This window comes from Amblyraja radiata, chromosome 1, assembly GCF_010909765.2.
Source record: "Amblyraja radiata isolate CabotCenter1 chromosome 1, sAmbRad1.1.pri, whole genome shotgun sequence".
Lineage (NCBI taxonomy): Eukaryota > Metazoa > Chordata > Chondrichthyes > Rajiformes > Rajidae > Amblyraja > Amblyraja radiata.
The window spans coordinates 54,524,340-54,537,196 of record NC_045956.1 but is presented as its reverse complement, the minus strand read 5'-3'; the positions used below and the strand labels follow the sequence as shown (position 1 = coordinate 54,537,196).

The window sequence follows — 12,857 nt, the reverse complement described above, 5'->3', positions numbered from 1 at the left end:
CGGCCTGACATCATGGAGTTGGCGGCCTCTGCTGGAGACCGACTTCGGGAGCTCCAACTGCGGGAGACTGCAGGACTTAACATTGTGGAGCTTGCAGTACCTGTCGGGGATCGACCGAGGAAGCTCCAAAAGTGGGAGCCTGCGGACTTTAACATCGTGGAGCTCCCGATCCCTAGTTAGGGACCGACTTCGGGAATGTGGGGAATCCACTGTGGTGGATGTTTATGTTAACTTTTATGAAGTTGTGTGTCTTGTTGCTTTTTTTAGTATGGCTGTATGGTAAATCGAATATCACTGTACCTTAATTGGTACACGTGACAATAAAAGACCTTTGAATCTTTGAACAATTGCAATAAAAATGTTTTTTCAGATCTAGAGTTTGAGATGGATAGATGCATGCTCAACCCTGTAAGTTGTCTCATGTATAAACTTACTACAGTTTGTGCAATATAATAAAATATGCACGCCAGTTTTTACACAAGGCTTCCTAAGGCCTCACTAATTATTTCTGTAGTATGGATATTTTACATAATTACAATCACAACATGTGCATTTCTCCAAAGCACTCTCAAGATCTGGAAGGTCCTACAGTATTGCACACTAGGTGTGAAATGCCCTGCTCTTAATATGCCGTTTTGTTACTACAAATCTCATGCACACCAAAACCAATTTCCCATCTGTGCAGACTAGCAACACAGGATGTGGCAATTGCCCTATCCACAAATTTGGCAGCACAATGAAGCCTCTACCACAAACTATTCTGGAAATGGGATAATATGGGTGGATTCAACAACAGAAAAGGCAGCACATTGGCTTCATTAGTTTTTTTTTGTGCATGGATACAGCAACAACATTAAGCTTCTAAGTCCAACAGAATAAAGTCCCTGTCCCACTTGGCGACTTTTTTCGGCGGCCTCTGTTGTCGTGAGCTGTCTCCGCAAGTATTGTCACTTTTTTCTTGTCACCGCTGGATTTTGAAATGTTCAAAACCTTGCGGCGACAGCGGGCTTGACTTGCTTGTCGTCTCTTGTCGTAGGTGCTGTCGTAGGTTGTCGCCAGGATGATGGCAGGTCAGATGAGGAGGAGGAGCCATCTTGGTGAACGGCTGCTAGCCAGCAGCCGCCCGTTTTAAATTCGTTTTTTTTTATAGTTTTTAGTGAGTCCTGTTTTTTTGTTTGTAGGGGATATGGTCTTTTAATGTGGGGGGGTAGGTGTAACTTTATTTCTAGGTCCCTACCTGGTCGGTGTGGCAGCCTTTTCTCCGGGCTGCCCGTCAACCCGTCCTCGTGGCCTACCTGCGGGCTTGGAGCACCGTTTCCTGGCGGGGACCGCCCAGCACCTCGGCCTCGGCGGCGGCACAGCGTTGGAGCGCTGGAGCGGAACGGGCGACGCCTTGCCTGGGTCGCCACGCTGGACCGCCGAGAGCAACATCTCCGGGCTGCGGGTCTGCGGAGTGGAGAGGCGGCAGTGCGGAGAGGCGGCCGTGCAGCGAGGTGGCAGTGTGGAGAGGCGGCGCCGACTTTGTCATCGGGAGCCTGGGAGCTCCAAACCGGCGCGGCCTTGTCGCCTTCGGCAGCCGCGGACTCCAACCAGGAAGCGGCCGTTCCAGGTGGCCCAGCCCAGCGGCCGTTCCATCGGACCTCCGTAGAGGCAATTGCGGTGGCCTCAATAGGCCTGACTTTGGGGTGAACATGGGGTGGGGACTGGACATTGTGCCTTCCTCCACAGTGCTATCCACTGTGGGGGGATGATTTTTTTGTCTAATTGTAGTCCTGTAGGTCATGTGTCCAAGATGGCTGCCGTGAAGAGAGAGTGGACGCTGGCGCGCTTTGGCTGCCGCTGCTCTCTCTTCACACTGTGTTTTTGATTTTCTGTTTTTGTATTGAATTCTGTTTTTAATTTGTGTCTCTGTGATGTCTTTTTTACCTGTTCTATTCCGATTATATGTTTTTATTCCGATTACTATGTAAGGTGTCCTTGAGATGTCTGAAAGGCGCCCATTGAATAAAATTTATTATTATTATTATTATTATTAGGTGACATAATATGCCGCAAGGTCATGAACTCTGCGAATTCCTTTTGCGACAATCTGCGTCATCATACGTCAACCGGCGACAGTGCCTACGTCAAGATACGGATCAAAATGACATTACTTGGCTTCTGTCATCTTCAGATGTCACAGACAATGTCGTAGCTTGTATTATCTTGCCATATCGTATCGCGGGTGGACGTATGTTGACTGCGGTTGTCGTTGTTTGACGTCTGCACGGTCGCAGGATGTCGTGTGTTGTCGCTTTTGTGGTCGTACCAGGTCCCGTAAAATTGTGACGCCGGATGACATAAATTGTCGCAGCTTGACGTCAACTGTGTTGTAGCTTGTTGTACAACTTGACTGTTTTTCGGCGACCTGGTACGTCAGTCAATGACGCCGGCAGTTGCCGAAAAAAATCGCAAAGTGGGACAGGCCCTGAAGTCACACTTGCAACCGGTTTGCAGCAGCCTCTTCTCTGTTTTACAGCCACGCTATTAAATCTGGCATTTAATTCCGACAGGAAAATCACATTAGTGATATTGATCTGAGAAACAACCAATAAATGTTCACAGGTGATCTCAACAAATTTGCTGTTGGCGTCTTTACCCTGAAGAGGGCACTCAATGTTGTTGAAATGATAAACCACTATTGAAAATACTGAGAAAACATCTATCCTTTCCAACATGTATCTCGTAATTCATATATAGATTTCCCACCATTTCATTAGAGATCATATTTTTAAAGTTAATCATATTAAAGAGTTACTATTCAATAAGACAAAAACATTGGGTTAATCTATTTTTGGCTTGATATCCTTTGTACAAAAGTGTACAGGATGCACTTGTACAGGACTGCAATGAAGGTATTATTTCATACATTTGTTGTAAAAACACAAATAGGAGCAGGGATAGCCTAATCAAAGGAGCTGTTTCCTTGCATTATGACACTATGAATCAATCTTTTCTGCACATCCTCCAATAGAAGTTAAATATGGAGTTAAATATGTCACAATGCTCTTAAGACAGTGGAATTGATTGTAGACTTTAGGAGAGCTCCCCCTCCCCTCACCGCACTCACCATCAACAACACCACAGTCACATCTGTGGTGTCTTTTAAGTTCCTGGGAACCATCATCTCCAAGGACCTTAAGTGGGGGGCTTCCATAGACTCCACAGTCAAAAAGGCACAACAGATGATGCACTTCCTGCGGCAGCTGAGGAAGCACAATCTGCCACAGGCAATGATGGTCCAATTCTACATCGTAGAGTCTGTTCTCACCTTCTCCATCATGGTCTGGTTTTGCTCAGCCACCAAGCACGACACCTGGAGGCTGTAGCGAATCATCCGATCAGCAGAGAAGATTATTGGCTGCAACCATCCCTCCATTGATGAACTGTACACTGCAAGGGCCAGGAAGCAAGCGGGCAAGATCATCTCTGACCCCTCTCACCCTGGCCACAAACTCTTTGAATCACTTCCCTCTGGAAGGTGACTCCGGATTGTCAAAGCTGCCACAGCCAGACATAAAAACAGTATTTATCCATGAGTAGTTGTTCTACTCAACAGCCAAAAATCTGTAGCCTCCCTTTGATCTGGTATTTTGTTGGTTAACCTGCTTGATCAATGGTGTTTTATCATTGTTTTATTATTATTAATGTTTAGTGTTTTCTGAGTCATTCGTAACTGTCACTGTATGTCATGTTGTTACTTGTGGGCGGAGCACCAAGGCAAATTCCAATCCGAGTTGTGTCGTCCGCAAACTTGAGAAGCTTGACAGAGGTGTCTGTGGAGGTGCAGTCATTGGTGTAGAGAGAGTAGAGGAGAGGAGAGAGTACGCAGCCTTGCGGTGCTCCTATGCTGAGCGTTTCGCTGGTCCGAGATGTGCTTTCCCAGCCTCACATGCTGCTTCCTGTCTGTCAGGAAGTTGGTGATCCACTGACAGAGGGGTTCAGGCACAGTCAACTCAAAATGTTTGGAGTGTAGTAGCTCTGGCACAATGGTGTTGAATGCAGAGCTAAAATCAACAAACAGGATCCTCGCATAGGTCCCCTGGCGGTCTAGCTGCTGTAGGATGAAGTGCAGGCCCAGGTTGACTGCATCATCCACAGATCTATTGGCCCAATATGCAAACTGCAGATGGGTCCAGCAGGGAGTTTGTGATATTTTTCAGCTTGGCCAGCACAAGCCTTTTGAGTGTCTTCATGACTACAGATGTCTGTGCGACAGGCCTGTAGCCATTAAGACTAGTAATCCTTGCCTTTTTAGGTACAGGGACAATAATGGAGACTTTGAAGCAGGCAGGGACAGTACATGTTTGCAGGGACTGGTTAAAAATGTCTGTGTAGACCGGTGCCAGCTGTTTGGCACAGAGCTTAAGAGTAGTGGGGGAAACATTGTCAGGTCCTGGAGATTTCCAGCTCTTTTGTCCTCTGAAAAGCCTCTCCACCTCCTCTATTTTTATTGCTGATATTGGATAAGTTATGTTGTGCAGCACAGTGAGTGTGGATGATTGGGTGCGAAGTGGTGATTGGAGGGTGTGGGTGTAGAAAGGCACAGTCTTTGTAGACTGAGGTCAGGCTGTGAGTGGGTGTGAAGTGTTGGCTGGGGTGAGAAATGGTCCAGTCTTTTCATACTGGAGTCTTGCCTTTAGTAGGTGTGAAGTGGTGAATGGTCCATTCTTTGTAGACTGGCTGTTAGTTGGGGAGGGGGTACCAGGGTTATGTTTCTGATTTTCAAACCTGCAGTAAATCTCATTCAGGTCGTTGGTCAGCTGCGATTGTCCAAAGAGCGGGGGGCTTTCCTCTTGTAGCTGGTAATTTTTTACAAGCCCTTCCAAACTGAAGAAGAGTCAGCACCGCCATTCTGTGTGATCATGGCTGATCATCCATGGCTCGAAGGGTCACATGGCCTACTCCTGCATCTATTTTCTATTGCCTATTGTCTTTCCCCTCAAACTTGTAAATTAATTGTTTCTCTCCAGAATAGAGCCAGTACATGGCATACCTTGCAATAATATTCAGGACCATAGGGCAGTAATTGCAGAGGAAACTCCACCTATGAATTATACACAAAGTCCTAGGAGTAGCTCAGCGGATCAGGCAGCATCTCTGGAGGATGTGGATAGGCAACGTTTTGGGCTGAGACCCGAAACGTCGCCCATCCATGTCCTCCAGAGATGCTGCCTGGCCTGTTGAGTTACTCCAGCACTTTGTATATTTTCTTGTATGAACCGACATCTGCAGTTCCCTGTATCTACTCTCTATGATTTGGAGAGACACAAAGCATCAGTATAATAAGAAACAAATCAAACAGATTACCACAATTAACATATGCCTTTGGGCTGCAACTGTACTGGAAGAATGGCAATTGAAAACAATATTTCTATTGTTCACAGATTAAATCATTCATTTAGCTACTATTGTTGCCTTCTCGGGCCCCCTTTTTCTTTGGTAATCACTCAGTGTGTGCTTTTAAATACATTTGAAGTTGATTACTCAGAACATTATATATTTCAATCCAAATGTTGAATGATTAGCCATCTTGGCGGGTGAGACTCAACAAATGTTAAAACTATTTGACAATAGTTTGGCAAGGGTTGCTCTGAGATTTTATATTGAGGGAACTCCATTGGCACATATCTGATTAGCCTCATGCTGTCAGGAGTAGTTCAAGTTCAAGTGAGTTTATTGTCATGTGTCCCTGTATAGGACAATGAAATTCTTGCTTTGCTTAAGTACACAGAAAATAGTAGGCATTTACTACAAAACAGATAAATGTGTCCATATACCATGATATAAATATATACACACATGAATAAATAAACTGGTAGTGTGCAAATAACAGAAAGCGGTTGCTAATAATCAGAGTTTTGTCCGAGCCAGGTTTAATAGCCTGATGGCTGAGGGGAAGTAGCTATTCCTGAACCTGGTTGTTGCAGTCTTCAGGCTCCTGTACCTTCTACCTGAAGGTAGCAGGGACATGAGTGTGTGGCCAGGATGGTGTGGATCTTTGATGATACTGCCAGCCTTTTTGAGGCAGCGACTGCGATAAATCCCCTCGATGGAAGGAAGATCAGAGCCGATGATGGACTGGGCAGTGTTTACTACTTTTTGTAGTCTTTTCCTCTCCAGGGCGCTCAAATTGCCGAACCAAGCCACGATGCAACCGGTCAGCATGCTCTCGACTGTGCACCTGTAGAAGTTAGAGAGAGTCTTCCTTGACAATCCGACACTCCGTAATCTTCTCAGGAAGTAGAGGCGCTGATGAGCTTTTTTGATAATTGCGTTAGTGTTCTCGGACCAGGAAAGATCTTCAGAGATGTGCACGCCCAGGAATTTGAAGTTCTTGACCCTTTCAACCATCGACCCGTTGATATAAATGGGGCTGTGGGTCCCCCTCCTACTCCTTCCAAAGTCCACAATCAGTTCCTTGGTTTTGCTGGTGTTGAGGGCCAGGTTATTGCGCTGGCACCATATGGACAGTTGCTCGATCTCTCTTCTGTACTCTGACTCATCCCCATCAGTGATACGCCCCACAATAGTGGTGTCGTCAGCGAACTTGATGATGGAGTTCGCACTGTGGTTCGCTACGCAGCCATGGGTATAGAGTGAGTACAGCAGGGGGCTGAGCACGCAGCCTTGAGGTGCTCCCGTGCTGATTGTTATTGAGGCTGACACATTTCCACCAATACGAACAGACTGTGGTCTGTGGACGAGGAAGTCGAGGATCCAGTTGCAGAGGGATGGGCAGAGACCCAGTTCTGCGAGTTTGGTAACCAGTTTGGAGGGGATGATTGTGTTAAATGCCGAGCTGTAATCAATGAATAACAGCCTGACATGAGTTTTTGTTGTCCAAGTGGTCCAGTGCGGAGTGGAGGGCCAGCGAGATCGCATCCACCGTTGATCTGTTGTGGCGGTACGCGAACTGCAGTGGGTCCAGGATTTTGTCGAAGTAGGAGTTGATTTGGTCCATGAACAACCTCTCAAAGCACTTCATCACCACCGGCGTTAGTGCCACTGGTCGATAGTCATGGTTAATGCTATAGTAAGTGAGATCTTTGAATACTTTTCTGTTCTTTTTCTAGAAACTTCTAATTATTGGTGTCATAACACCAATTATTATGGGGCATCCGAGGAAAAATTACAAAAGTATGATGAATACTAAATGGTGCAGATTGCTCTCTCAATGGACACTCGCTAAATTGGACTCAACATTGGATTGTGCAAAGTTGCTTAAAAACATTTATATAAACTCCTTCAATTCATAGAAACATGGAAACACCTAGAGAGTTGTGAATTTGTGCAATTCACCCAGAGAGTTGTGAATTGTGGAATTCTCTGCCACAGAAGACAGTGGAGGTCTGTTCACTGGGTGAATTTAAGAGAGTTAGATAGAGCTCTTGGGGCTAGAGGAATCACGGGATATGGGGAGACAGCAGGCACGGGTTACTGATTGTGGATGATCAGCCATGATCACAATGAATGGCGGTGCTGACTCAAAGGGCCGAATGGCCTCCTCCTGCACCTATTTTCTATGTTTCTATGAGTTCCTTGTGTCTCCAACTCACATTCATTGTTCATAATTCAATGATATTTTATTGTCACATATATCTAGATACAGTGAAATTCTTTGTTCTCAGTGGCCACTCACGCCGGGTCCCTGTTTGTTCTCAACAGTGCGTCCCGACCCCCTCTCCATGGCCTCCTCAGCCCGACTGCCTCTCTGAGGCCCGTCCTCCTGGGCCTGTCTTCGGCTTGACCAACTGCGCGGCCCTGTGTCCATCATTGCCCGTGCACCTTGTCTCTTAGGGATGAAAGAGTTTGGTGGCGATTCCCCTCGACTGGCCGGGACCAGCTTAGTCCTAAAGGTATCCGGTCGCAAGGCCCGCTGATCCTAGAGCATCCGGCCCACTGGACCTAGCATTTGTTGTTCCTCGTTTTAACAATGACTGTCATGGAATCAAATGTACAACTAGGAAGTCCATTGTCTCAGGTGGAGCAAGTAAGTAACACCAGCTGCCAGCACCAAATCTATAATCCTGAAAATTATTACTCTACAAACAGAGATCCAAGTATTTTTTAAGGGGGATAATAGTATCTGCCTCCACCACTGTTTCAGGCTGTGTATTCTAATGCAGATGGAAATATGTTCCTTCATCTTTCCACTACTTTTGGGAATTGTTACCCCTTTGACAACAGGTAATTTGATTCCTTTCACACTTTAGGGTAATGGAGAAAGAACAGGTTGGTGTGTCTAATTTAATCACTCTAACAGTGATCCAATCCAGGGACACGCATCAAATGACTACTGTGCTGTAAGAATCCATGACGATCGCATATAAGTGAATTTCCTTGTCCATGGCATTGTGTTTGGGACCAAGGAGAATCTTACGGCAGAGGACAGCATATTTGTGGATTTGGCAAACCTATCCATTTGAAAAAGGGCAGTAAATGTCAAATAAAAGGCAGAACATTAATGTGATCTTAGACCTGTTACTGCAGAAAAAGATTAATCAGTAAAACCAAAATTATGAGAGAATAAATTACCTCTGTTGGTCCAGCATACATCATTGGAGAAGGGAAGATGGCCACAACGGTAGATTCTGGTTTAAGAATGCCCTCCTCCAATACAGCAGCATGTTGCTTCATTCTCCATATTAAAGGTACATCGTCGTCTTTCGTCCAACCGCCAAGTGGATGAAGAAGAAGAACTGGGCGCCTGTAGCCACGTTCAATCAATTGCTGAAAGGTATCTTGCATCAGGAGAGCATGCCCATTATGCACAGGGTTGCGTAATTGAAATGCAAAGACAGCATCTGGAGGGTGGAAACAATTAGCACATATTTATCTCACTGGAAAAGATCAATTTTAGAAATATTTTAATTACCATCGCTGCCACTCCTTGGAAAAAGTCTCCAGGGTGGTCCACAACCCAAACCAGTCCATGAAGGTCGCTGCACAATATGCAATGCACAGCATTCACTAAAATCTTGAGTTTCTATTCAACAGCTTTATTTAAATAAAATACTGCACATAAGACTGTCAGTGCAAAGAATTACAGCGTTTTAAGCCCAAACTGCATTTAGCACAAATCATGTTTCTGTAGCCTTTAGCAATGATTTTTAAAGCCTGATCCATCCATAAGACTAACCACAAGCCCAGGGTCAAATATTCACTGCTGGGAATTTCCACAAATTATACTTGTTGTAAACTCAGAGGAGGGTTCCAAAATTCAGCTCGCTATTTTGAACACACAATTATAATAGGTTATGTCCCAAATTATTTTAACTTGGCTTCTAAAACATTTATATCCACACCTCATCTATCTAGAGAGTGACACAAATGCTGGAGTAACTGAGCAGATCAGGCAGCGTCTCTGGAGACCATGATGTGATGTTTCAGGTCAGATGCCTTCTTCAGGCTGATTGCGGGGGGGGGGGAGGGGGGGGGGCAGGAAAGACATCTCGAAAAGAGATGGGTGCAGGGCAGAGCATGGCCAGTATTGGTGAACACAGGCATGAGGGTTATAAGTAGAGAGTGATGTCGATACCTTATTGAAGTAATTTAGCGTCATTTAAATTCTCATGTGTAAGAAAGAACTGCAGATGCTGGTTTAACTCGAAGGTACACAAAATACTGGAGTAACTCAGGGGGGGAGGCAGCATCTCTGGAGAGAAGGAATGGACGACGTTTCGGGTCGAGACCCTTCTTCAAATTTCTTCAGAATTAAATTCTCACCTTGGGCGTATTGTCACTATGAGTTTAAGTACTTTGTGATTATCTCATTTTTAGCTGTATTAAGTACGTTTTTACCATATCGTTTTAAAATAATGTTTAAAGAAAAATAATGAGATGGAAATGGGAGCCTCCATCACATTCAGCAGGAGAAAAGGACATAAAGTGCCGGACTCCAATTCTGAAGATGGGTCCAGACCTTAAGATCTGTCCGTGATCTTCTGAGATGCTGCCTGATCCCATGTTACTCCAGCACGTTGTGTCCTTGTGTGTAAACCAGCATCTGTAGTTCCTTGTTTTTTCATTCAATAAGAGACTGCAGGATCTAAACGGCCTGTCAACACATGGTGCTCCCACCCCTAGCCATGGCCCACTCACTGTGCTAGAGTGCAGCTATGGACCTCACATCTCAGTTGCTGACTGTAACAGGCAATATCTCCATATCAGGCCATGGGCAATTCAATGCAAGAAGCCTGCAAGAACACCAGGGGAGGGCAGGGATTCGCGGCCTGCTCCTGGCAAAGCAGTGCACAGTTGGTGGGCATTTGTTCTTGATTCTCTCCAGCAGCCAGGTATGTCTATATAACAAATATTATAAATCCTTTTAGCATTGGTGTCATTAGCATTAATTCCTAGGAATGCATTCAGAGCACTGAGCAAGATGCTCTGAATGCAGTATTTCACTAATGTACAGTGGCTATGCCTCTTTGCAGTTTCCAAATCTCTCAAAATTATGCAAATGCTATTTCTATTTATTCAGAACATTGTTACAGATAACCATATAACAATTACAGCACGGAAACAGGCCATCTCGGCCCTTCTAGTCCGTGCCGAACACTTACTCTCACCTAGTCCCATCTGCATGCACTCAGACCATAACCCTCCATTCCTTTCCCGTCCATATACCTATCCAATTTATTTTTAAATGATAAAATCGAACCTGCCTCCACCACTTCCACTGGAAGTTCATTCCACACAGCTACCACTCTCTGAGTAAAGAAGTTCCCCCTCATGTTACCCCTAAACTGTTGTCCCTTAATTCTCAAATCATGTCCTCTTGTTTGAATCTTCCACTCTCAATGGAAAAAGCTTATCCACGTCAACTCTATCTATCCCTCTCATAATTTTAAAGACCTCTATCAAGTCCCCCCTTAATCTTCTGCGCTCCAAAGAATAAAGACCTATCTTGTTCAACCTTTCTCTGTAACTTAGGTACTGAAACAGGCAACATTCTAGTAAATCTCCTCTGTACTCTCTCTATTTTGTTGACATCTTTCCTATAATTTGGCGACCAAAATTGTACACCATACTCCAGAATTGGCCTCACCAATGCCTTGTACAATTTTAACATTACATCCCAACTTCTATACTCAATGCTCTGATTTATAAAGGCCAGCACACCAAAAGCTTTCTTTACCACCCTATCGACATGAGATTCCACCTTCAGGGAATTATGCAGTTATTCCTAGATCCCTCTGTTCAACTGCATTCCTCAATTCGCTACCATTTACCATGTACGTCCTATTTTGATTTGTCCTGCCAAGATGTAGCACCTCACACTTATCAGCATTAAACTCCATCTGCAATCCTTCAGCCCACTCTTCCAAATGGCCTAAATCTCTCTGTAGACTTTGAAAATCTACTTCATTATCCACACCACCTATCTTAGTATCATCTGCATACTTACTAATCCAATTTACCACACGATCATCCTGATCATTGATGTATATGACAAACAACAGCGGACCCAACACAGATCACTGAGGCACCCCACTAATCACCGGCCTCCAACCAGATATTGATGGCTGTGTGAAGAATTGTCTAAATTCGATAGTACAGTTCTAGCAGACTGAACTACTACTTAAAGGATAGAGACAGCACAGGGAACAATAGACCAGTTAGCCTGACATCAGCACACAATAACACAACGATAGAGAAAATGCTGGAATCTATTATGCAGGAAGCGGTAACATGAAAAATAATAATAGGGCTGTGCAGAATCATCATGGATTTATTATAGGAAAATTGTGTTGACAAATATGTTAAGAGTTTTTTTGAGGTTGTGGTTAGTGTAACAGATAAGGGGGTGGATTTACATTATATTTTTGGACATTCTTTGGCTTGTCAGTAAGGGCCGTGCCAAAGATTATTAAACAAAACTGAAGTGTACAGCCTTGGAGGAAACGTACTGGCATTAATTGAAGATAGAAAACGGAGAGTAACAATAAGATGTCCACCACTTGCATGGGTTTTCTCCAGGTGCTCCAGTTTCCTCCCACTCGCCAAAGATGTGCAGGATTGTAGGTTAATTGGCTTTGGTTAAATTGTCCTTAGTGTGTAGGATAGTGCTAGTGTACGGGGTGATCGCTGGTCAGCATGGATTCCTCCAGCAATTTTGTGTACCGGTGAGCCAAAGGGCCAGTTTCTTTAAATTCTAAAGTCATTATCTGTAACCTTCTTTGCTCTTGAGCATTCAAATTTTTGAACCAGGCTAAGCATTCAAATTTCCGAACCAGGTCGTGATGCAATAAGTATGTTCTCCACCACACTATTGTCGAAAGTCAATAGAGTATTCAGTGACATGACAAATCTCTATCAAACTTGAGGAAGTAGAGATGTTGGAGTGCTTTCTTCGTGATTGCTTCACTGTGCCGGCCACAGGACAGATCAGCGGAGATGTGTACATCCTGGAACTTGAGACTGTTAACTCTCTCCATTGTCGTCCCACTAATGAAGACAGGTGCCTGGATGGACTTGTTATGGAGGGAGTGCAACAAAGACTAGCCAGGGGGGGGGGGGGGGGGGTTTGAAGAGATATTTAATAAAAGGCCTATGCTCTGTAGATTGTAGCAGAATAAGAAATAATTACATTGAAACCTATTATATTTTTCTAGGGCTTGAATAGGTCGTTGCAGAGTGTTACTGCCAGAGGCTGAGTTGACTAGAACCATATGCCACAGTTTCAAGGGTTAGTCATTCAGGACAGATGAAGCGAAGTGTCTTTACCAAGATGTTAATAAACCTTTGGAGTTCTCTACCCAAGAGAACCGTGGGAACTTAAGTCACCAAGCAATATTGAGGAGGAGGATAGA

General features: G+C 44.6%; 1 protein-coding gene across 2 annotated transcripts in view; it reads right to left on the bottom strand.

Annotated features, from left to right (window-relative positions):
- The window catches only part of papss1 (3'-phosphoadenosine 5'-phosphosulfate synthase 1), a 99,202-nt gene that overhangs the window by 19,666 nt on the left and 66,679 nt on the right, over positions 1-12,857 (bottom strand). For both annotated transcript variants that reach the window (XR_004412220.1, XM_033022115.1), the window contains exon 10: positions 8,578-8,846. Coding sequence is in view for 1 of the 2 variants with exons in the window: in XM_033022115.1 (XP_032878006.1) it covers positions 8,578-8,846 (269 nt within the window). In the remaining variant the exon portion in view is untranslated. The remainder of the gene's footprint in view (positions 1-8,577; positions 8,847-12,857) is intronic.